The sequence below is a fragment of the Nesoenas mayeri genome, assembly GCF_963082525.1.
Source record: "Nesoenas mayeri genome assembly, chromosome: 1".
NCBI classification, from domain to species: Eukaryota; Metazoa; Chordata; class Aves; order Columbiformes; family Columbidae; genus Nesoenas; species Nesoenas mayeri.
Window position 1 is genome coordinate 168,772,234 of NC_137541.1, and position 27,011 is coordinate 168,799,244.

Below are 27,011 nucleotides of genomic sequence, written 5' to 3' on the forward strand. Positions count from 1 at the left end.
TGGGTTCTGGGAAAACTAAACTCTAAATACAAATTACTTAGCTAAGTTTGTACATTAGCAAGAACTAAACCAGTCTAAATTTTGCCACTTATATGTATCAAACTACTTGTATGATAATTTAAAGTTCTTAGTTCAAAAACTGTCTTTAGTGTCAATTGTGCACACCCCACAAAGACAGTCTTGACCATCAAATCCATTCCACTTACTTTTTGTAAAGTAATGATTTTTAGATTTTTAGATATTCCGAATAGTTTTAATCATTTTGATGCTCCATATAGAAAATTTAAATCAGGAAACATTCCCTTTCATTTTTAAGTACAAAAAATGTTAGACCATCAAAGTATTTTCAGTGATGTAGAATATCCTGTGTCCTTTACTCATGACATATTTATTAAACCTGGATTTTGTCCAGAAAAAAAGTGCCAGTGATGTTAATTCATTTAATTGGTATCACTGTTTTTAACCTAAAGATGATTGAATTCACCAAAGATATTTGTTATGAAGGACCATGTCCTGGCTCTCCAGAAGCCCAATAGGAGTGCTATTATTGATTTCCAGAAGAGTAGGATTGGGTCCAAATTATCTGAATCAATGCCAAGAAAAAGTTTGTTTTGGTCTGAGCTTTTGGGTAGTTCCTTACACCAAAAATAGAGATAAAGGAAATGTTTCCTCTTCATCATGGATATTAACCCATGTGAATCAAAGTATGTGTTACACTCAGACTGTGATTGTAGAAACGGAAACAGTATGGAACATGCAACAAGCCATTGTGTAGAAAAAGTGATCTGAATTTACTGACAGCTTAAATGGTGACTAAAGTTACACATGGAGAATTTGTTGGTTAGGAAACAGATGTTAAGAAGAGAAATAAATGATAAAAGAGGCAATATGACTTCATCTGCCCTTGAGTGGACAAAAAAATTATGTGACAAGACAAAGATGAAGTATCTCAAGAAACACAACAAAAAGATGTAGGAAAAAGTTTCTCTTTTTAGCTCTTTTATCCTATCCTAAACCTTCTTCCAACTAAAATTCAGACATTGAGTTTCGTCTCATCTAGTTTTAAATATCTAGGAGCTTGAAAATTAAATCTGAGAGAGTCATTATACTCTCACCAGATTCAAAGGAGAATAGTAGATTACTCAGAAGACAAATCCTCTGAGCAATCTTATGCCCTGATGTCCAGATGCAACTTGTCATCTTCAGAGACAACTGATATCATTCATGCAAAGAAATCTTATAATAGCTATTTCAGCTTTAGCATATATCATTCAGGTGCCTTGTTCAGAAATTACTCTTATGCAGAGTACAGCCTCCAGTACACCTTTTGCGGGTAAACAAGTAGATGGGGGCGGGGGGGGGAGCTGAGGAGCAAAAACAGAGCTCCATTTAGCCAGAATCTATTCACCATCATTGCTGAAGGTCTCATTTGCATCACACTCTTCGAGGCTCCACAGACATCCAACAGACATGGCCAACCTGCAGAGATTCATTAAACTATTTAGATAATTCTCCACCTAGCTTTAAAAAAGGATGGTTTGGGTTTTTTTCTTCACTGTTCCACAGCTGCAAATTCCCTTACAGTTCAGGCTGAAGCACTCCATTGTTTTCCCAAATGACCGTTTTCCATCAGCTGCTCATCCTCTCCACCATCTGCCTTACAAGTGAATCCAGGTCTGACTCAGAGCTCAGTATGCTTACATTTGAGGTGAGTGTCTCACTAGCCACATGCCATCTGTCCCTATGCAGAAGGCAGCTTCAAGATCCACCGTAACCTTGTCTTCAAGGCTTTCCTGGAACCTGCAGGATGTATCTGTACCAGTAAATAGGATTAGCCAGGGACCTGAGGATCAGTGGCATGGCACAACTTACCGGCACACATTTAAACCCTTCTCTCTCCCCATACACACCAAATCAAGGTGGCTGTGTCCAAATTTCTTACTGTAATAGTCTTTATCAGGCATTATCCCCATAACACACCCCAGCATTACCTAGGCCAGCACCAGCTGGCACAGGCATAACCGCACTGCTGCTTGTGGGTTCTCTGAAGAGTGGTGAATTTAACTCATTCATCGGTTCATAAGAAATACACAGAATTATTCTTTCCTGTTTGGCAAGTCTTACTCTCACACAACCATGTTTAGATCCATAACTGTTCATGGTGATAGACTGGTACGCTCTTGAAGTAAATCATCTGCCAAGGGGGAGGCAAGAAGTGGGACATGAAGCCCTCAGAAGTGATGGCTTACTTACATTCTTAAGAACACATTCATCACTCAGCAGCTGATATTGTGGTAGAAGCCGCTGATAACACATTTGTAAGTAACATGAAAAAGTTAGGGAAGGAATCAGTTTCTTCAGCTGTTCCCTTCCTTTTTATTTCAGATGAAAGAAATGTATATAACAGTTTCATGTTTCACTTATTGAGCCTGTTGGAGTTTTAATATTAAAAGGGGCAAAGAGGTTGCTTAAAATAGCAACTGCAAAAGCAATTATGAGGAAGAGCGGACTCTATCTTTTTTTAAACAGTGAGGGCAAACACAGAGATACATTAGCAGGCTCATTGCTGCTCTGAAGTTTAAAAGTGTTAACTAACCCAAACTACCTTATATCATCAATGAGCAGCAGTAAATCTGCCCCTCTGTACTTATCGGTCCATAAATGGGATATAAATTTAGTAGTAATTAATTTTAACATTGTTATATTTGTACTGACAAGATACTTTTGGCAAATTTGAAGTTACCACAAAAACTATCATACAGCAGAGAAAATTACAGTTGCATTCTTCAGTGTTATGGCATCTTATCTTCTTTGCCCTAATTCTCATGGCTCTTTGCTCTTTGCATCTGGACTTCTGGCATAGCACAACTATGAAAGAAATGTGCATTTTAGTCAAGTGATTCAAAGGAAGGGTTGCATCAGTCTAAATGCACAGGAATCATGTCTGAGGGATGAAACTTCTGTTTAACCAGGAAATTCCCACTAAAATGAAGTGTCTTGTTTGCAAAGGCATTCTGTGTATAAAATAGAGGAAGGAGTGATCCTCATTCACGTCAACAGAGTAGGCAGACAAGGCATCTGTAGTGAGGACATGGGCTAAGGGATTATCACTCTCTTATATTTAATCTAAAAATACAACTTTGGTACTTTATTTTTAACATAATAGGAGCAAGTTCATTCTGCTGACAATGAACAGAAACAGGGGAAATGGCTCAGATATAATGAAATTCTCTTTGATATTTTACCCAAATTAGAATGATCCTCTTGGAAGCTGCAATATTTGCACTTGCTTTTCTTCATTGTCATTTATTTTGCTTCCTCTAACGCTATCCAGAACCAAAAGTAATGAGGAACCAAGTGAAAGATAGTTATTACACAATTTCAGTCCTTAGTAGAAACAAAACAAAAGAAAGAAAGAAAGAAAGAAAGAAACAAACAAACAAAAAAGTAGAAATGGCCATAGATTGACTTTTTAGTGGGTTAAAATGCTTCCAAAGAGTATACAGAACTGCATTTGCTACCCCAAACTACATACACAATCCAGATAACATGAGGGAACACAATGCTGCAAATACGTTCAGTCACTTTGCATATTATGCATGATCTGACTCTAAAAGACAGTTGCATATGAATGTCAAACACACCTGCTGTGCAGATTAATGAATACAGGACAACAAAGATGTGCTAGAGGTGGGTTTGTAGGATACCAGGAGACTGGCACGGTGGAGAATGAGAAATGAGCAATGCAAACTGGGAATGATAAGAATGATGCAAGGTAGAAGAATCTTGAAAACCACAACATCTTCTTGTCATTTTTCAAAATGCTGAGTATTTATGAATTTTAAAGGCACGCTCAGTATCTGCAGGTGAAAAACCTTAGCAAATTTATTCCCTGTATACAAGGTCTTTAGCAAGATAGACTCATGGACCGCAGTTAAGTTTAGAACAAGATAACTAAGACTTTCTTGTCGGTTTTTATAGTCTTTCTGGAACCTAAAGCTGAAGTTTGCAGCACAGAATTAAAGACACGATACTCTGCACTTACTACAGAATCAAAGCACTTACAGTTACAGTGAAAAGACTATAAATATGTCCATAAGAAGATATTGGCTTTATGAAGGACTTAGAGGAGGTAGAAGTCTCCACAAAAAGAAAAGGAGCAAGATCAAGTTTCCAGAGGTAAAAAATGAAAGAGTAGAAGAAAGGTCAGCAAGTTTAATCTATGAAGGGTAGTTGAGAGGATAGCAGCCTTGTTTAAATACCAGTTTTGTCAGAACAGATAGAAGATTACATTTGTACCACATGCAAGCTAGGGAAAAATGAAGTTTGCACTGAGATAGTCCCATAATAGGGAAGCTTACTGGGAAGAAATGAATGCCAGTAGCAGAAAGTCTCCAGCTTAAAAAAGTGGTGAGAGGAGTGGTAGGAAGCTCGTTTCTTACTGATATTGGGGGGAACATTATTTTGCTACCTGAAAGCCTATGGAAAGACATATAAGTACTCTTTTGCAGGAAAGCAGAGAAAGAAGGAAGGGTCATGAAAGTGAAATCACAGAAAAATGATACCTAAAGGTCAAGGATGGGGAGAGAGCTAAAAACGATTTAGGGAGAACTTTTCCCTGGAGAAATCAAAATGTATTTTTGAGCAGGAAGTACCTTTGGAGAGTTCCTCTTGAAACAAGAATACTCAGTTTCCTGGAGATAAAAAATAGATTGCTGTTAGGAGCAAAGAGGTCCACTTCAGAGAATGGTGTCTTGATCTGAGAAGAAATATGTCACCAGGCTACTAGAGCATCTACAGAGGCTTAGTAGACACAGAAACAAGCAAGGCGGTTCTGTTAACAGCTGCAAGTGGAGTTAGTGCAGAGAACAGATCTCTACAAGATGGGTACAAGAATTCTAGGGTCCTCAGTGCAAGAGAGAGAGAGACTTACCGTAGAAATTCCAGTAAAAGACCACAAAGATGATTAAGGGATTGGAACACCTCTCCTATGAGGTTGAGAGAGCTGGGACTCTTTATGATAGCAAAAAGAAGGTTTGGGGAATCTTATTAATGTATATAAATACCAGAAGGGAGGGTGCGAAGAAGATGCAAGCTCTTTTCAGTGCTGTTGAGTGACAGGACAAGAGGCACAAACTGAAACACGGGAAGTGCTGTCTGAACATCAGAAAAGGGTTGTCAGGCATTGAGGCCAGCTACCCAGGGAAGAGGTTGAGTCACCACCTGTGGAGGAGTTTAAAAGACACGTAGATGATGTTTTTAGGGACATAGTTTAGAAGTGGACTTGATAGTGACAGGTTAACACTTGGACTTGATTATCTTAAAGGTTCATTTCCAGCCAAAATGATGCTGTAATTCTATGAAATATTTTTGTACAGTAAGGATGACTGAGCCTTGGCACAGGTTTCCCAGAGAGGTTGAGGAGTCTCCAGTCCTGTAGACATTCAAAAGCTGTCTGTACACAGTTCTGGGCAACGGACTGTTGGTGGCCCTGCTTGAGCAGAGGGGTGGAGCAGATGACCTCCAGAGGTCCCTTCCAGCCTCAACCATAATGTGATTCTGTAAAGAGTAGTGATGACAGTACCTGAGGCTACCAAACCTGCTCAGCTGAAGGACCAGAGACAGCAGAAAATATCACACAAAATCAGAGCATTTAGAAACCAAAATGGACTCCAAAAGAACTAAATAAAACAAAATAACTTCAATGCACTCAGGAGAAGAAAGGACAGCAAACTACAAAAAGAGTCCATTATGTATCAATAGAGTGGTTTTTCTTTTATGGAGAACTTGAAGGTTGCAAGTCAATACCTGTATGGTTTATGTTAAAGGATTGTTTTAATAGTGGCCATGTACCTGAGCAAAAGAACTCACTTTAGCCTTTAAACTCAGATTCCTCAGTGTCTCAAAGTAATCTAAAACATGTTTGGAATGAAAGGAAAGATTCTGAAGCCAGAATCATCTTGGTAATGGCAATAATAAAGCCAGATTTTGAGGCTTCTTCCAGAGGCCACCTTCTATAAACAAAACAGCATCTGAAGGCAGAATTACTGTTTTCCCTTGGCTACAAACAAATGATCCTCTAGCACTAAATTTAGATGTATGTAAAACTGACATTCACAGTTTCAGACTTTACCATATAAAGGGAGAAGTAGTGTTACTCCATGCCTACACATTTTAATTGGTGAAGACTAGATTTTGCTGCAAAATGTACAACGTAACAATAATACATGCCTGTTTTCGAATATTAAGGACTACATTTTATGAGAATGTATCTACAGTAACTACAGAACATCTATGTAGAATACAAATCTTTCAGCAGTACCTTGAAAAATGTAGTTAAAGTAGCCACCTCGGCAAGCAGCTGCACTGATTTGAAAAAGTGTGGTTTTGGTTCATTGTGTGTGGACCTTCCAAATGCCTCCCACCAAAATTGTGGTGTCCAGTAGGACTAGTAATGTTAGAAGTTTCCTAGGAGGTGTCAACCAGGTTCAGTCTTTGCCAATCTGTAGAAGAGAGTGCTCTGACCTTCTCTGCACTGAAACTTGACAAGATACCCAGCTGTTTCCATGGCCAACATCCAAAACTGAGGAAAATGGCCAAGTGCTATTTTTCATCCACCATCCAATGTTTTTTTGAAATAAAAGTGAGGGGCTTATTCAAAGTTCTAATAAACGAGGATTTATTTGCACACATAAGATCTTTTTGTGTCTTATAAGAGAAAAACGCAGAGCCCAGAGATGTGATGTAGATCCGTAGAAAGCCTTTTCTAGGTCTCTATGAACATTTGAATAGCTTCTAATGACTCACATAAACAGTACTCTCACCTCTTGCGGTATATGGCATCTAAACAATATGTCCTGCTTATTTCCCCGGGTAAATAACTACTATATTCCATTAGTGCAGTTTGGTGGAAGTCAAAATCATAGAATCATTTAGGTTGGAAAAGACCCTAAAGATCATTAGACCACTCAAGGGAACACCTCTTGTCTTAGAAATGGAAGTGTTTCCTTCTCCAGCCCGAGCAGAGGATCCCAGGGATTATTTCAGTTGTCAGGAAGTGCAGCCACATTATTCCCCAGAAGGAGTCCCAGTGCCTTGTAGCAAGAATCAGCTCTCACCACCACTACTTAGGGCTGACCTCACAGTAACAAGTTTGATTTGGAACGAGATAAAATTATTCTCAACAGAGCCAAGCACGAAGTGAAGAAGGAGCCTGTGGACAACCAGCTGTCTAGAACCTGAGATGTCTCCCCAGCCCTCTTTTATTTCACAGCATATATTTTCTTATTCTAGTGACTTTTAACTGAGTGGTTTTATGGATGTACAACTTATCAGTGCAACTTGAAGTCAGTAGGTGGTGTTGGGTTCATTCGATCCAGATGAACACTCTGTTTCTGTTACATGGGCACACTTGCAGGAAAGCGTGGATGAGTGAACCACTGCACCTCTTGTTGAGGTTAGACATTTTGTCTGGAAATGGATTTAATCCAGACTTGAAAGGCTCGCCTGGAGTGATTGATTTCTGTGCAACAACATAATGTATGTTCAGTTATCACCTCCTTTGTACAAACATATACATTTCCCAGCAGTTTTTTGTTGTTGTTGTTGTTGTTGTTTTTTTAACAACTGATCTTATCTAGGATTCCTGGAAGATTCTCATCCAAACTCCTACTACAACTGGAATTTACAAGTAAACTTGGTCACCTCTATTCTATTGAAGTAGTATGGAAAAAAATGAGAAATGCTGCTCATTCAAAGCTGCAGCTACATTCCAAAACCCACTTCAGTAGCTTTTCCCTTAAAAAGACAGTGATTCAGTGTATTTTATACCTCAAGTTAATTACATGCTGCATTGTTAATTTCAGAGCTTTCATTTACTTTGTGACTTCCTTTGCCGACTTTGCTGATGCTGAATAGGAAGGATGACAGGGATAAGTTTTATTAAGTGGCGTATGATTTTTAATCTTAGATCAGAAAACGAAATTTCAGTTAGCAACCAGTCTGACTTACAAGCTTGAACTTTATTACATTTATAAATCATGTAACTATAACTACAGCTACAGCTACAGCTACAGCTATAAATATAAATATAAATATAAATATAAATATAAATATAAATATAAATATAAATATAAATATAAATATAAATATGGACTGTAAGAGACAGACATATTTGGTTTTTTCTTAGTTCAAATTTAATTGTCATTCATTGTTTTGCATCTTTCTGTTTTAAGATAAAATAAGGAATAACTTCCAATGTGCTTTACAGGTTTCTGCATGCAAACTTCATCCTTCATTTGCGATATATACTGTTGCTGTCTCATTGTAACCTTTTGAGATAAAATAAATATTGTTCCACTGCTTCAAGAATCAGATGTAATGTCAGTATGCTGCAATTGACAGCCAACACTATAATTTATAGAAGTTGCTTAGTTTTGTAGAAGAAGAGACACAGCATAGCCTCACATCACACTAAAAAGTATTTTGTATATTTGCATAGATTTAGAATAAAGGAAAAAAATGAGATAGGTAACGTCATTCTTCTGTATCATCTGTCTAGTATATAAAAATGTACAGTTACAAAACTGCACTATCCTAATTTCTCTAGTTTCTAAAAGTACATTTATTCCTTTAAAAATGCTATTGGTAATGTTTCTGTCCTAACTTCTAAAACTGTTTTCTGACTTTAAATCATCTCCTGCACCTAATGTGTGGCTCACACTGAGACAGCTATTCTTTCTAATCATTCCAGACTTGACCCAGTTAGTAGACAAATTTCCACCAAAATCAATGAGAAGAAAAGCAGGTCTGATGAGAAAAAAAAATTCTGAGGCTACTTAGTTACTGAACAATGTCAACAGAAAATTAATGAGATTTGCAAAAGTACCTGAAAACTCATTACAAAATTCCCATTGATTCAATGAGTATAATATGAATTAAATATACAATCCTGTGGTGTGTCTCATGACCTTGTCAATTAAAGGGTTTTCTGATGCCATAGCTATGATCATTTCTCATTATTTATATTACTTATAACAGAATAAACTTTGTTATGCTTTCTATTTACTTTCTGAATGACACTCCAATTAAAAAAAAACAACCCACACTAAACTCAGAGCTTTATCAGCCATTGACTGAAACATTGCGTCTTACTTATAATTGAATAGTGACTGCCTATAATTCATACAATTGCTAATAGCTGGTGGGATGGAATGCAGTGGAAGTACAGAATATAATAAAATGAATGTCAGACAGTCTGGAGGATCTTTTAGATGATGACCCAGTTTTCTCTGTTTCATACAAAAGTGAACATTCTGTAGGAAAAGGAGTACTTATGCTTTCTAGAAAAAAAAAAAAAAAAAAAAGAAAAAGAAAAGAAAAAAAAAAAGATGGAAAGGTGGATACACCAGTAGAAGTTTGCATAATCTTATATAATGAATTCCATACAGTTCAGTAAGGAATTTATTTCATAGCTTAATTAGCAAAGGCCACTTAAGGGGCACCAGCCTATTATATTTACATATGGTTTTCTCTTGTTGCAATCTAGATTAATCTGGTTAGTTGCTTCTTTAAACTAGAGTTAATTTGCTACACTATGCTCTCAATGTTTAATACAGTATTATCTTAATCCTCACATAAATGTATGTGAAACTGTGTTTTTCTTTACTTTTTCATTAATTAAAGCAGACTTCTACTACAGTCTATGATATTTTTTTTGATTTCTCAAATATTGTAATCTCTGAAAAGAAAATATAGAAACAAAGAGACTGGTAAACTTAGCTAGTTGTTATTTCCTTGACTATCCCATCTTTTCTGATTGACAATTTTTTCATTATTCATCATAAACAACAGCATCTATAGAAAGAGTTGACCCAGACAAACTGTTGGGAGCCAGAAATTGCTTAGGTGCTCTGTCATATAGACTAATTTTGTGCAATACTACAGAGTAAGGTATTTCAGGCATCAGCAGCTTCCCAGAGTTCTGTACATACTGATGCTATTACTAAAAATTTCTGAAACCAAATTACTATTACTAAAACTTCTGAAGTTGAAGTAAGTGGCAGCAATGGTGTTGTTACTAAACAGTAGCAAACATAGTTTGTGGAGCTGCACTATAACGTTACCAAATATATCTCAATCTAATCTACTTCTTGATGGTCAGGATCAGCATAGAAGCCTTTGAGACTTAGCAAGAATGTTGCAAGTAAAAAGCATTTCAAGGTAAAAGTTAATGCCATGTTAATTGGCAAGAGTTTCCAATAAAAATCAACAAGGCATTTAGCAAAACATTGTTCACTTACAGATCGCTGAACTGGAAATTGACAAAATGCAGAAGTGAGAACTTTAAGTCCCCGAGGCTCAGAATGCTACAGGGTTAATTCACAGTTTTGTCATTGGGAGAGGAATCGGCCCAGCTACTGCAAAACAAATCCTGCTGCAAAACACTATCTGAAAAAGCCTGAACCTGAAAAGATCAGTCTTCCAGCTGGTGTGCAGTCAACCTCCAGCTACCCTCACACAGTTTGGAAGTGACTGTGGTGCCTTTATTTCACAAATAGTGCTATATAAAACAGAGAAGAAAAATGAGTGTGCCAGCTAAATTAGGAAATGGATCGGGAATGATTAAATGGGAAAGGTGCTGCATGTGGCAGATGTGGAAAGGAAGCTAAATGAGGACAGGAAAAGGCTGTCTGCTACAGTGGCCCAAGATGTTAGCAGGAGATGCTGGAAAGATCAGATATCTCAGACCAGAATTTTAGGGAGAGGTTTGAAAGAAACGTGGTTTTCAGTGTTTTGCCCTAACAGTATGTCAATAATGTAGGCGAGCGGGTCACTTCTGTAATGAATGAAGTGTCTATACATTAAAGTTCTGCATATGATTTAGCTTCTAGCACAAAAAAATAAAGTTCAGGGAGGTGTACCTAGAGATGCTAGAATACAGTGTTAAATTTGACTCTTTTTAGTTAGACATATGATTGTTTCCAAGCTTCACAGGCTGTTCTTAGTCTCTACAAAATCCTGTGCAAATCTCTTTGCTCCTTTTCTTACGCTTCACTGACGGGTGCAACGACTGGAACGAGCTCGCTGAGATCAGATGCGTTGCCAAGGGCTGCCCAAAGCGGCAACTAGATAACCAAGCACGATCACTGCAATCTCAGAACAGTCAAAACACTATTTCTCACCTAAGAAGAGTATACGAAGTAATCTGGTTTGAGAAGCGCTTTAAAACGTCGTACTAATCTCGCAGGCGCGGCACAAGCAGCTTCTTCATCCCACATTTTTGCCACTCTGGAAGTGTGAGGGGTCTGTCCGCATGCGGGAATAAAATGCGGAGGGAGAATTCCGTACCCAGCTACTGAGAACGGGTCTCGGAGAAGACAGCAGGGTAAAGTCCTCTTCCTCCCCGCAGGCATCCTCTAACGATGCCAAAACCTCTTGTAACAACCCTTCCGACCTGAAAAAAAAGTTGTTTCAGAACTCTCAGAATTACTTCTTTAGGCTGTTACAATCAACCTGGTACAAGATGAGGCGGGCGGATGGCAAAAGGGGCAGAGCCGATCGTCTGGTAGGTACCAAAGTGCGGAGCGCTTGGGCCGGGGGGCACCCCTGAGAGCGGCCGGGGTGAGGCACCGCGGGGCCGGCGGGCGGAGGGGCTGGGCTGGGCAGGGCTCCGCGGCGGCCCCGCGGCCGGCGGGGGGGCGGGTGGGGAGGAGGGTGCGGGTGGGGTCTGGCCGTGACTGATGGGCCAGATGCGGATGAATGTTTTAGAAAAGAGGGGGGGGCCTGCCCAGCTGGCTCAGCTTTAGCCGCGGGGTTTGGAGCAAGACTCACGGCCGCCGGGTCCTGCCGCAAGCGCCCGTCTCTCCTCCGCGGCCCGCGGCTCCCATCGCTAGCGAGAGGCGGCAGCCAGCCCCGGGAGAGGGCAGCCAGCCCGGGTGTGGAGCTCGGCGACCGGCGGAGCGCGTTTCCCTCGCTCGGCAGGCAGAGCCCTGCAGGCGGCAGGCGGCGAAGGATCAGCTCGGCTCCGCTTGGCGAGGTGAGGAGAGAGAGGAGCGGGCGAGAGAATGGGGCGAAGCCGAGCAGGTCCGGCCGGCGGGAACTTCTCGCCCCAGCCGCCGCGCAGGTTTTCGCCTGGGCGCTGCTCTGCCGGCTGTACCGCCGACATCGCCGCCCGTCCCCGCCCGGCGGCGGGCAGTGCCCCAGCTCGTTCGGCGGGCGTACGGAGCGATGGCGGCGACCGGCGGGGTGCGGTATCCCCGCAGCTGACGCCTTATCCCCTCTCTCCGCACAGGTCGGCGCTGACGGCGGCGGGGGAACGGCCGTGCCGCAGAGCCATGCCCGCCGCCCGACGGTGGCGGCTGCTCGCCCTCCTGCTGCTCTTCAGCTGTCGCGCCGCCGCCGAGGGCCACGGGTCCCCGCGGCCGCCGGGCCCGGGCAGGCAGAGCCCGCCGGCAGCCGTCCCCCCGACGGCCGGGATCCCCGCGCTGCGGGGCGCCGAGCCCAACGCCTCCCGCCCGGCCGCGCTGCCCAAGGGCGGGGGGGCCGCCGGAGGGCGGCCGCGCTCGGCCTCGCCCCCCATGTGTACGGGACAAACGGAGATCAAGGAAACTTTCAAATATATCAACACGGTGGTGTCCTGCCTCGTCTTCGTTCTGGGCATCATCGGCAACTCGACGCTGCTGCGAATCATCTACAAGAACAAGTGCATGAGGAATGGTCCAAACATCCTCATTGCCAGCCTGGCCCTGGGCGACCTGCTCCACATCATCATCGACATCCCCATCAACGTCTACAAGGTGAGGGGGGAGCCTGGGATAGGTCCGGGAGTGGACACGGGGGTCAGGCTGGATCGCCTCGGGGCTTCTCGCCGGCTACCGGCAGACACTTGGCACCGCCACGGGTGTTGGGGGCAAACGCACCCTCTTCGTGGCTGGGAGACATCCGAGGACTTCATTTCATGCTAAAAAAACAACCGGAGGCTGGTATTCTGGTCAGATGTTGTCGCTGTTGTCCTAGATGTCACCCTCTTTGTGCCCCAGTCCCAGCCCTCTCAGTGGTCTGGGCTGGGAATGGGGCAGAGGTGGAGATGGCCAGGCTCTGAAAGTCACCTGGAAACAAATGCTGTCCCAGGGATAAAGGAAATAAATGCAATAAATTAAACTCACAGAGGATTTGTTGCTTCCCTCCTTTCCCCCGAGGAATGGAAGGGAGGCACAGAAGACCCTTTCCTGTAGGTGCTGCTTTGTCCCTCCTGCTCTTCTGGGCAGGCTTAATGCTGTAGATGCTGTATATAGGTCTGTGCGGTTGCTGTTGGCATGGGGTTTTTTTTCAGCATCATTCAGCTGAGGGATTTAATTCTATGCAGAGATTGTGAGGCATGATGAGCTGTGACCCCTGATGCTCTCCTGAGCTGTGAACCCTTTCCCCTATTCACCCCTGTTGCAGCATGGGCAGCCGAGAGGTAGCAAGGCACATCTGCTGCTCTTGCTCCTTTACCCTGCTCTTTGACATGATAAGACTTGCCACAGAAGGAGTAACTGTGTCATCTACTCAGCTTGTGCAGTCCACTTGTCCTTAGGAATTCGTTGGGCAGTTGAATCCAGCCTCTAGTTACCATCAACACTCTTCGGAGGGATGCTGGAAGTAACAAGGCACCTTCTGCCTTGAAAGTTTACATTCCGGGTCCCTGAATACACCTCCGTTACTGCACAAGGTGAATATGAGAATCTTCATCTATTCCTTCTCCTCACTTTAAGCAAGATGTTAAACTTACTTTTGACTTTGGAAAATCACATTGAGGGAAGGGGGTTTGAATTTTGCCTTAGGTATCTGTAGTGTTTATTCCCAGAAGCTATTGAAATGGGAGAATGTGGTGTCTTTATCCTTTTAAAGTATTGAACCATTATAAAGCGGAGAACTTAGAACTCGTCATAACTGTGTAAATTCATAAGCCAAGTAATTTGGATTCCATGGGAGTTCTTTTGATTTGAGGTTTCGGTATTTTCCATACTATACACTCAGCATAGTTCTTGTGAGTCATGTACTCTTCTGAGACTGGGATTTATGAAACAAAATACTTAAAAGTAAACTCTTTTCGAAAAAAAAAAAAAGTATTTTTGTAAAAAAAAAATATATGTAACAAAAATAACTTTTTGTCTCAGAAAAATCAAAAAGATAAAATTAATAACAGCTGCTCAGTCCAAGTCTTTGTAATCTCAGTGACACTATTTCAAAATTAAATCAATGATAACATGCAATATAATACCACAGTCCATATCTTGATTGAATATCACCAAGTATATCATTATGAGGAGGTTGGAGTGGGAGGGGTAAAAGGTCAGTTTGCAAACCAATAAATGCTATACCAGCTACACATCCAGGATTTTTATTGTGCTGATGATAATGCCAGGAGCTAAGAAATAGCTCTAAGGTGCTAAATCTCCCATACTGCTAATCATGTTGATGAATAGCTCATAATAAATGTATATTATCCCTTACAATAGTGACTGTAATATTTGCTGGTTTAAAACAGGATTTCTGAATATATGTAAGTTGAAAAAATCTCCAAACATTAGATATTGTGTTTATTTAATCAAAATTAAGAGTCTGAGTGCAGTTTGAGTTGATTATAACTTTTTATTAACTCCACATCCCATTTAATTACACCGGCAGAGCAACCTTATGCGGAAGAGTACAGTAGTGCAATCAAAAGCTTGCTATAATCACCCAGCAGTATGGGAAGAACAAAGGCTAGCAAAGGCTTAGTTTGTAAATCAAGTATACTTAGCAGTTGTAACTTGCAATTTGAAGCCATTTAAACCTGGATGAAACAGATCTTCAGAATTGCTACCAGATCCTCAGACATCTGCTTGGAAAAAGAGTGTGAGAGAATTTCTCTAGTTAATACAATGCCAACGATTTACTCAACAACACTTATAGTAGAAAGTATGAAAGTATCTGTGAATTCTTTCCAGATCCATAGGAGAGAACTCAGAATTTGCACTAGGAGCAGCATTTTACTAGCTATTAAAAGTGATAACTGCAAAAGATGTCCTTTGTGACTATTTAAGTGAATATGTAAGTAGCTGAGAAAATACACAAATGAAAATTTACATTGAGGATATCTGAAGAAAAGCAGGTGGTACCTAGATTTTGAGACAAATGTAACTCAACGTATAAGATGCTAATTAGTCCATTGCACTTGATAAATTTGAGTGTCAATTAATACATTCAGCAGAAAATGGAAAGTATTGGAATTTGTCATAGAATCAGGAAACTGGGTATGAAATGAGGGCATGAAAGGCATTCAGTTCCGGTATGCAGAACCTCGAAGACTTTTTCAGTGTTCAGGGTCCTGGTAAACAATCTGATTTTGGCTGAACCCCCAAAACTGCAGAATAGGAAGGAGAGGAAAGTCTGAGACAGTCATTCTGCAGGATGTAATATTGTGGCAGTGCAGATACCTTGCAAAACTGCTACTAATTGGACGTGAAGGTGGTCCTATGCCTGGTCAACGGCTTCACTGAACAGACTAAGTAAGCATGCGTTTGTTAATTTGAGGCTGCAAATAGCAAATAAAGGTGTGAACATAAGGAACAGAAGAATAGAGTAGGCAATACTGTGCTTCAGTGGTCAGTGAGCTTTTTATGTCCCGCTCTGAACTTAATCTTTGGAAGACAAGACAGTGGCAGCTTGTGCACCTCACAATACAGGTCTGTGGTTCTGGAAGATTGCACTCAGTTTTCCAAGTCAATAAAATTGGTAATTCCCATATATAAGTCACCAAAACAACATCAGGATTAAAACTTCCAACCTTACATTAGTTCTACCTCTTATGCATATATGCATAATGAGATAACACACACTTTAAAAAGCTGTAATAAAATAATATAATAACATGATTTATCTTCTGATATATATACAACATCTCTCATTTTGTAGTGTTTGTTCTCTTATATTAAATCCAATTTCTTGTCATGTTCCAATGGATTTTTAACAGGGAGAACAAGCTATCCTCTGCACACTCTTGTGTGACTTTCTGAACTCTGGCTATCTATTTGCTATACAAATAACTGAGGATGAATATCTACCTGGAAATACTGTGACAGATTCGTTTATCTCAGAGCACAATGGAAAACTGGAGAAAAAAAATTTCCAGGAAATGAACAAAAAATGGTCTTTATCCAAGCCAATGATCAAAGGCCAAAGTCAGCTTTGTAGGCAATGTATTTTAGGGACTACATAAAAAATATAGTTAACATTATATAGCGTTGTCAAGCACTTGAAAGATAAGAAAAACCAAAGTAGGGACTGCATATCCCATGTAGACGCAAACTGGCTCCTTTGTTAATCCAGCTGTGCTCTGAATAAGGCAGGGTTTCCATGGAGATGTCTTTGTGATGAACTTCCTATCTCTTGTAATGCAAGTACCTGTTGGGCGTGCATCATGACAAAACCAATCTTTTCCTAACTTTCCAAAAAAGCCAAGGTCCTTGTCTTTAGAAAACATTGTTACTATTCCATAATTCAACTCTTGGCCACTGGTCCTTCTGATGTTGAAGATAACATCAGTTTTATTGGGAGAAGTGCATTGCTTCCTTTTTTTTCAACATCTGAATCACTTACTTGAGGTCTTGGAAAGCTGATCTCAGAATTTCTTACACAAAGTTTGTTGATCTCTGACCATATTAAGCTAGAAGTCTAGTTTGCTTAGGAACCCTTTACGTTCAACAAGTGCAGATTATAGGCACTTAAGAAAGATCTGAATTGTCCAGTGGAGGAACCTGTCAGATTTTACAGGCAATGGTGAGTAACTTTGTTGGATGGGAACAATCTTCTCTGAAGTTCAATATGCAGGGTAGTGAAACTAAATGTCTTTGTGCAGTTGGAAGTACACTTACATAGTTTTCATGATGGATCTCCAGACTGAAATAGGTTAAATGATGCCAGTATAGGCTTGTAAATTTAGAGCAGGTTTTTTTCATTATGTATGCATTTATTCTGTATACATTCACTCAGAAAATGCATGTGACAAATTTCAAAACAAGTTTTCAGCCTCTTATTTGTTTTTTGCTTCTGCCCTGTATTTACACTTCCCACTCTGACAGCAGCATGACTTTCTTAAACAGTTAATTTTGACGCAATCATTTCTCTCAAATTGTGAGACTGCAAAAGCTTTTGACTTTGACAATTATTGTTAAATATTAATAAGTTTTGAAATGTTGTCTGACTTATCCCTGATCATAAGCTTAATTTCCTGGGCAAACTTCATGTTTTGAAAAATGCTCCTATGAAATACTGAAAAATACTTCATCTGCATGACCTCTTTGTCTCAAAAGTGTTGGGTGAAACTCTGCCAGTCATTTCACAAATATATTGAGAAAATGTGGCTTGTGAATTAGGTGTACAGTTGCATATTTGATTTCCCATGTCACTCTGCAATTCCTAATTATGAAAATCGAGTTCTGTCGTCCTGTGAACTAGACTTGCTGCGAACACACAGAGAGGAGGAAGTCCAAATCCCTGCTCTGTGTTTCCCTGTGCATTTATTGCTTGGGACGAGGTTGCTGATGTCAATAAGTGCACACTTTGCTACTTTTTCATGCCCAACTGCAGAAAGCCAACAAGAAGTGGGTTGGAGCCGTGGCATCAGACTTCTGGCTGGTGGCCACAGCAGCTGAGCCATTGAGAGCAGTGGATGGTGCTCATATGCTGGCATATTCTAGCAGCAAATTACAAGCATCTGTCTGTTCCTACAAAACCAAGAGGAAACAGGGCAGGAGTTGCAACTCACAGGTGTGTCTTTGAGTCACAACATCTCTTGGGGCTACTTCTGTAGCTATCTTTCACATCAGTTTAGGCTCAAACCTGTGCCTGGTCTGAGACAGTGTTGGTTAGGAGTGCATCAGATGTATTAGTTCTTTTTAAGTATGATTTTGCTTCATTCTGCAATATGTTCCCTTTCCTTTTGTTTTATTTCACTTCATCTTCAACACCTTTCTGTGACTTAGCAGTTAAAACTTTGCCCATGTAAAGTAAGTGACTATAAACCATTGGAAAATGTCACTCGGAATACAGCCAGTGCTAGACTTCTCTTGGCATTTTACTGCTGAAAAACACATTATTTTTCTCTTTGCTGCCCCTTGGCAGTATCCCATAACTCTTAAGTCATTTGTAATTTGTAGTGTCACTCTTTGTACAGATACCTTATTATGAATAATAAGAAAATAGTTTTACCCATATGAAATTGCATTAGACTACATCTGTATTTTTCTAAGAATAATTATTGCTCTTGTCCACAAAAATGATATTAATGAATATTTAACAGTGGTTTTCACTGTACTTTAAGACAATGTTTTGAGGAAATGAAACAGAAACAATAAGGAAGCATAGTTCAGCAATTAAAACATTGTACTTTTTACTTTCTTTATGTTTTCAAGTTTTTGCTACAAAGCATATAATTAACCACTTGAAATACTGTGATAGAGAAACTTGTGACTCATGCCCTAAAATACTCAAGTTTCAAATACATCAGCTGCAAGAGATAAAGGACATGTTTTTCCAATCCAGTGCAGACAGCTGTGTGTCCATTCTGCCCCTGATTTAAGTTGGCTGAATGTAAGTAAAATGTTGATGTTATGCTAAACTCAAGCTAATGCACCCTTTCAGTAGAACGCATTCACTCGTGTGCAACCCTGTTATAATCCAGCCATATGGCTCCCAAACTAGAGCTGGCACAAATCCAGTCAGCTTGGAGCACAGGTGTGACTCTCTGCACCTGAGAGATAAGCATTATTAGTTCAGGGAAATCTCCGATGTGTGACTAAACTATTGGAATTTCAGGGAAGAGAGAGAGGGAGTGTCTGGCACATACAGCAGCTACTTGTAGCTGAAATTCAACAGAATCTGCCAGCAGAAATTTGATCAAAATTCTGAATTTTAGTTCAATGAACAATGAAAGTTTTAAATTTTGAAGTCATCTCTGGTTTAATATATACACATGTATAATATAGAGTATATACTATAATGTGTACAATATGCTTGCTACCCAGTCCTTAATTCCTATAGCAAGTAAGTGTAGTGGGCTGGAGGTTCAGCGCCTGATTGACAGAAGTTATATTAGTCCAGGTGTTACTGGATTCTGTGGAGTGTGCATTTAGACCACCTGTAATTATTCACATTGCAATTTTAATAGCAGTTTGTTACTACCAACCTCTTACAGTAATTCAAAAGAACTCTCAGGGAGAGGCTTTACTGATAATACCTTAATTACAGATTGAGCTATTTTCCCACATCACATAAGTAAAAGATACTGTATGGTTCTTACAGCCTCATCCCTACTTCCTCTGCTTTATTATTTTCCAAACAATTCTCAAGAAAGTTAGATCCTTAGAATTCATTTTTCTGCTTAATTTCTGCAGAAGCATTATACTCTTTGTCTTACCTAAGTAGATCATTTAAGACATTGATCAAAGCTGGACTATGTTACAGTTTGCCTATGGCTCTTATTTCAAAGATCCCATTTCAGCACAGAACTAAAACTGGTTTCTGAAGGTATTCTGGTACCTGAAAATACTGGTGGGCATTTCATAGGGATTTCCAAAAGCGCATAGTTATGAAATGTACTTTATTTCCTTTGTGTTAGAATAAAATGATACTTACTGAAATTATATCAGGGCTTTTCAAAAAACCATCTTAGACCTCAGAACTGTATCATTAGATGGACATGTATGTGTGCTTACAGACCTTGCTGAACCTAACTAACATGAGCAGGCAACTCTGTGGCTATTTTCAATCATTTTGGTCCCCAGCAGAATCTATACAGTATGATTGTCTATTTCTTTTTTTCTTGCATCCCTGTTAAAAGAGATGTCTGAAGCAACCTGAACCAAGGGAAAGGTTTTACAAGTGTCTTTTGGGTAGTTCTTGCTCTTTCTTCTCCTTGTACATTTTGTTGCTCTCTATCTGCAACAGATCCAAAAGGCCTCATTTGAAGAAAGTTAGGAAAAACAGATGGGCTTAGATAATATAACTAATTACAGAAACTCAGAAAGTTTATTTCTGTATAATCATTGTGACTATTTCTTGGCATGACCTCTGTTTTGGAGAGTCTTGTTTTCATGAGGAACTGGGAGATTTGGCTGCTGCTGTGGTGTATTTGAGCCATTAGAGCAGCTCTCAACATAGTACAAAGATTAAATGTTTCTAAACTAAAGCTACGGGTGAACAGTTAATTGCATTGGCTGTGAGGAAGGTGCTTTCTGTGTCCAGTACGTCTTATTCTCTAAATCAGCTAAAAGATACCACTGGAGATGTGGCAGAAGATTTCCATTAAAGTGCACAACCCAAAGTGCAATTGAACCAACGTAAAATTCATTGTGATGTTTTCTTTATTCCATAGCACTTACAGGTATGTTTGAGAGTGCAGATGGTCATTTTGGTATTGGAATACAGAATCATTGGAAAACTGTTCAATAAATGTCTTCAGTGCGGGATTCATCTGATCTGTCTTGACCTGCTGCAAAACATTTAGTTCAAACTAGCTCTTTAGGCTCCCTCGTTGTTCAGTGGGACCCTTCTTTCGTTACAAGATGGTCAGCTAAAAACTACGGGACACATTGCTCTTCAGTGTTGCCTGCCTACACACCAAGCTTCAAATAAACCCCACCACACACATGTAATTGTTGGCTTTGTCCCTGTTCTGATCAGCATCAAGTAATTTTCTCTATTTCTAGTAAATGGAGAGTTACTTGGAACATGTAAAAAAAGCAATGAACTCAAGACAGATAAAGCCAATACAAATGTTATGGAAATCCTCACCTTCTCAATAATTTTTTTTACCATAAACACTGGTGGTGGGTTGGTAAAGTTAGAAGCGAAAACGAGTGAACTGCACAGATCTTAAGAAGTTGGGACTAAGCCTTTATTCATATCCTTGCCCAACCAGAGAGCAGCTGGGGTGTTACTGCATAGTTTTTAGGATACAGACCTTGGAGACTCCCTTGTGGAAACGTTCTTCTTGCCTAACTTTTACATGGTGGAAGAAAAAAACAATGAAGAGAAAAATCCAAGAGAAAAGTACATGTTGAAGCTTTGGGAATTAATTTTTTAAAATTATCAATTTCTAATTGTTGTTTTCTTTTCACAGCTGCTTGCAGAGGACTGGCCCTTCGGTGTTGAAATGTGCAAATTAGTACCCTTCATTCAAAAGGCATCAGTGGGCATCACAGTATTGAGTTTGTGTGCCCTCAGTATAGATAGGTGAGACCTATTTTTTCATCAAACTTTACAATTTGTTTTAAATGCGGGCATTTTCTCAAGTTTATCTTTCCACTCAGATGATGTAATACAAATAAGCTGAGTTTAAGCCAGTTAAACCAGGTGAGTTTTCTTATATTTTAATTTGCAAATGTGTGCTGTTGCTTCAGGTACCGAGCAGTTGCTTCTTGGAGTCGCATTAAAGGAATTGGAGTGCCGAAGTGGACGGCTGTTGAAATTGTACTCATCTGGGTTATATCGGTGATATTGGCTGTTCCAGAAGCTATCGCATTTGACATGATCACAATGGAGTACAAAGGAAAGGATCTTAGAATCTGCTTACTTCACCCCACGCAGAAAAGCTCCTTTATGATGGTAAGACACCCATGTTTATAAAATTTCCGTAACAGTTCCTTGGATCTTCTCAGTGTCGCATGGATTGTAATGTGCACAAATCTTTGTGAAATTTAGGTGAATATGATGTTCAAATGAAATGCTGACAAATTCTGAAGTATATCAGTTAGAAGAATAGCATTCAGAAACTCCTGTCTTTTTGTGGGCTTTGAGCATATTACTATCTTGTCACATTTTCTCATGTAAGCCTTGTAGAGATGTTTTTCAGGACAGACTGACCAATTAGTTATAGCATGGTTTCCAAAATGCTCAGCATTCAACTCCTAACAGTGTGTTTACTTTTGTTTTCCTTCTAGTTTTACAAGCAAGCTAAAGACTGGTGGCTGTTTAGCTTTTACTTCTGTTTGCCACTGGCTATCACGGCATTTTTCTATACTCTCATGACCTGCGAGATGTTACGAAAGAAAAGTGGGATGCAGATCGCTTTAAATGACCATTTAAAACAGGTAAAAATTTATCCTGGTGACTCTGATGACTGTAGAGAGGATGACAATAATGCAGTTACTGATTTTACTGCCACGGCATTCTTCTGTTCTTATATAATGACTTCAAGATAACTACTAAGCAGAAGTTTTCTAACTGTGGTGCTGCTGATTTCATATATGTGGATAGATAGATAGATAGATAGATAGATAGATAGATAGATAACCTCAGAGCCCTCAGAAACCTAAGATTTTCACTGGCAATCACAAAACTGCTTTTTCTTTTTTCTTGTTTGGAGTTAGTCCTTCAAATTTTATAGTGTTTACGTTTTCTTTACAATAATGAGAACTGGATATTTTGTAATGAAAACAGAGGTCATGCTGTAATCTAGAAGTTGGTGCTATAAATTTGTTAATTATTTTGAAGCAGTTTTGTGCTGAACTATAGTGAGGTTAGCAGCATATGTTAGCCAAACAAAACACATTCCAAAATACATTCCAAGTTAGTAGAGCACCAGACACAAACATCATACGTCACTAGAATTAAACTACATTTGTACTATAATGTATATTTGTTCTCCTTTCCTCTTACCTCATTAAGGCTGTAATTGAAATCTCTGGAGGCATTTAAAATAAGACCTGAGATCAAAACACAAGAAAATGCAATTGAAAACAAGCTGGTATTTGAATGTGATTGGGAAGATGAGTGTGTTCTTCATTTTAACTTAAATTACTGCTTTCATGTCTTTGATTTTTCATATTATTATTCATACTTTAAAAAATTAGAGATACAGAGAATCAGTGCAAGTCATGTAAAACAAAAGACAATATTAAGTATATATTCCAATAAAATAAGGTATTGGATGTTCTCCTAACTCCTGTTTTGGTAGGGTTTTTGTTTTGTTTATTAAACATTTGGATATTAGAAGACAACAACAATCAAGAGAGAGACAGGAACTATAACACTGTTCTGTCCAATTGTCTTTTTCAGAGACGTGAGGTGGCCAAAACTGTGTTCTGTCTGGTACTTGTTTTCGCCTTGTGTTGGCTCCCACTTCACTTAAGCAGAATATTGAAGCTCACTATTTATGATCAGAAGGACCCCAACAGATGTGAACTTTTAAGGTGAGACTGTAAAAATAAAACGCTGACATTCCCCTTGATCAGCTTTGGATTTCCTAATGAACTAGCTTGGTCCTGGAGTCTGAAGTTCTCCCTGCTTCTTCATCTAGGACACTCGGGTTTCACTCCAGTAGCAGAGTTAGGAAATTAGAAGGAATCCCATGAACATAGGACTTCTGTCCTGCTTGCCTGTCTTCTCCCAGTCCTTTCTGGGACTGTGCTGCTGTCGTGTGGCTTTATGCGGGTGGAGGAGGGATTTCTGTTCCAATTTTCCCTTTCAGCAGAACAGCTAGGATTAAATCTGTGAGGACAACCTCATGAATATTCCTTCCTACAAGATAAAGTGGCTGAATCTTCTAAAATTACTCTTACGAGAGCAGTGTACTGATTCTAACTTTTATTATTGAGCAACATTGTTACCTCCATAAGTTAATCCTGTTGTTATAAGCCCTTTTACTATTACATTTAATAGTTAGTCTTGGTTGAGTGAAGCTGAATCCAATTTATATAGTTGTAAACCTCTACTAAACCTTTTCAGAGAAAATAAGAAGTGTCTGACTTGATTTTCCACACAGCTTTTTTCTTGTGATGGACTACATTGGTATTAACATGGCTTCACTGAATTCCTGCATCAATCCTATAGCTCTGTATTTGGTGAGCAAAAGATTCCAAAACTGCTTTAAGGTAAGAGACTGCTGGAAGCTGCTCCTCTGGTTCAAATATGATGTCAGCAGGAAAATTCATTCCATAACACGTACAAAGTGTTTTAAATGGTCATTACATTTTATTTTCAATTTTAACTGGGTTATGGTAGGTGTTCTCTCGCTTTCCTGTGGAAAAGTTACAAAGAAAGGAATTAAGGATTCCTAGGGACAGTAAGAGAAAGCAAAAGAGAGGAGCACACAATAAACCATCTCGGCACCGTGCTAATCAGTGCTGCATCACTTCCTGACTGGAGTTGGCACCCAGCCACTTCCAGAGCCCTGACAAAGCAGACTCTGACCGCACTGCAGAGATTCACGTAGCCATATCCTCTGCAACCCAATGGGGAGGGCACTGACCCTGGATTCCCCCCAGCCTGACCGAGGACTTAAATCAGTAGGCCGTTTTGTAAGGCAGAGGGTGTAAGTATCCACTCATCCCTTTACAACGCCAACATTTTACGAGAAGAACCTGCTCATAGTTTTGCCTTGGTTTGAGTGAATAGTCCTGGATACTAATTCTCCATGTAGGATTTGAGGCTCTGGGTTACATTTGTATTGCAGCCCATTAGTCCTTCAGCCTTCATCTCTGTTTGGAATATGTCCAGATTTGGGCCTTTTTTGTGGCCTCTTACTGTCTTCAAACACTGTATTAGGGTTCTTACATTGCCTACCACAAATTCTTCTATTTTTCTTTTGTTGCCAAGCATTTAAATGTTGGCCACTGCTAGGCTTATTGCCTGGCTGTGTGAATTCCTTACTGGCTATATTTTTCCATCAGAAGACGGTCAGCTCTACATTTAGTATTGTTGAGTATTTTCCTCATAACTGCAGCAGCACAGGTGACAGAGACTTTAGTGTCAGTCTGGTCCCTGTCTACATTGCCAGCCACCTGAAAGAGTCCCTGGAGTTGAGAGCACCTAAGAGACCTGTAGCATGCTGACTGTGGAAACAAGTGGGTGTGCAGGATTCCAGATTGACTTCCAGCACCCAAAGGCCAGTCAGTAACATCAGCAAAAAGCCTGCAGAACATCTGGCAAGTGTTTGAACTACCTGTGGGTTTTCATCATTCTCCTCCTTAGTTCTACACTTTTTCCTCCTGCAAAATTCAACTAAATAGCAGCATTTTGCTCAGAAAGTATAGATTACTGTGCATACATTTTTCGAAGAAAGATTACCAGAGAAAGGAAAACAAGGAGTCTAATTTTACTTTCAGTTGCATTTAGAATTGCAGACCAGACTCAAGGTGGTATGTGTTTGGCAATTATTATATATAACTCAAAGTAACTCTTCCTGCACTCCAGCACTCAGGTTGCTGATGAGATATTCGTAAGTTAGTGGCCATTTGAGCAGTGCAGAACTTAACCTTGTTTCTTTGCTTATGCTGTAATACCAAAATGGCAGCTTGCACATTTGCCATTTCTTATTGTACCACTGTAGAAGGGCAGCGCTTCGGTGCATTTTGCTACATGTGCAACTCAAAATGATGTAAAATGTTTATTCCTTTTATTTTGACAGTCATGCTTGTGTTGCTGGTGCCAATCCAAAGATCTCTTGTCCATGGAGGAAAGGCAGTCCTGTTTAAAGTTCAAAGCTAACGATCACGGATATGATAATTTCCGCTCCAGTAACAAGTACAGCTCTTCGTAAAACAAGTGTCAAAGGCATATTCTCTTATATTAATGCTGGTGTCTTTTTAAGTAAAAGTGGCAATTACTTTTAATGAGATGGTAACGTTTAGAAAAAGCTAGTTTTGTGTTTGCACAAAAAAGTTTATAAAAAATAATTGTCCCAAAACTGGGTCATGTTCAAAATCATGGACATTTATAAAATCATCATTTATGGAACATGAAGAAAAGCGTAGAAAGAACAAGTCATTGTTAGCACTTGAATACTTCTGAATCAGCACTTCCAAATCATCCCCACTTCTTGTACATTAACCAATCATTTGTATTCACTATAACAGTTGTAGGAACTGAAGTCACAGTAATTACTAAGCCGTATAATATAATGTTAATTGGATCAAAGCCATTATTATATATAACTCAATGTATTATCTTTTATAAAGCAGATTAACCACCATCACTATTGTGGGGGTTTCTTTAAATAAAACATGAAATACTTTGTAATAGAAGTTTAAATGTAAAAAAGTAGAATTTCTATCAGGGGTACTATAGAGGTAGCTAATGAAAATATTAAAGGATGGAGTCAAGTCAAAATTGCATTTCACTCTGATGATTGTTTTTACCTGTTAGAAAGAACTTGCCAAGGCATCTATAAATACCATTCTGTAACCACTTTGCGTGTTCAGTACATTTGGCAGCACTTTGGGTATGGTCCCTTTCCCCTTTTCCATGTTATCTGTGTTTAATGACAGCGGAGGAGAGAGAAAAACACCAAAAACAAAAATTAATCCAACTAGAACCATACAAATGATGGCTAGTATTGGAAATCAGCTATTCTTTACTGAAAACAAGTTGATTGTACCCTTGTAAACAGTGGGCATTCAAGAGCCTGATGGTTCTTTACTTGAGATACTTTTGCAACAATTCAAAACTGCTTCTGCAATCCAAATACTGCCTCAGGGCAAAACCCTTTAGAAATATCAGGTGGAAAAAATGTAACAGAGGGAGAATCTGAACTTCTATTTTCATTTAGATTTAAATCCTCATGAAGAATATAACTCATGAACTGTACTTCTAGAGAATAGTACTATGTAGCACACTCATCTTCGTGATGTTTTAAAATAAGTTCTACTTCTGTAGTTCCATATTTATGGGCTGAAGAAGATGTGTGATTAGTTTCTGCTTCTGTAAATAGTTTAGTGAAGCATAATTAATTATAAAGTATTAAAATATGGGCAGGACCCTATAAGAAAACAGAAAGATAAAGATGCCTGTAGTAAACACGATGCGTGTTGCCGGGAGCAACGCGTATTTTGTACATGCATGACAGGTCATTCTTTGGCTTTTCATTTCCTATTAATTTGTTACAGATGTCTCCAAATATCTATTAAAATACCTCATGCACCAAGGCATGAGTTTTTCGAGAAAAAATGTCATATAACATGATTTTATAAAAGACGTTTTTCCAT

General features: G+C 39.5%; 1 protein-coding gene across 1 annotated transcript; it reads left to right on the plus strand.

The window, feature by feature from the left end:
* Nucleotides 1-12,335: 12,335 nt before the first annotated feature.
* EDNRB (endothelin receptor type B) lies at nt 12,336-25,567 on the plus strand (the record flags this gene model as incomplete). Its single annotated transcript, XM_080363600.1, has 7 exons — nt 12,336-12,797; nt 21,149-21,261; nt 21,429-21,633; nt 21,969-22,118; nt 23,086-23,219; nt 23,792-23,900; nt 25,436-25,567. The coding sequence occupies 7 exons, from the start codon at nt 12,336-12,338 to the stop codon at nt 25,565-25,567; spliced, it is 1,305 nt and encodes a 434-aa protein (XP_080219726.1).
* Nucleotides 25,568-27,011: the final 1,444 nt, after the last annotated feature.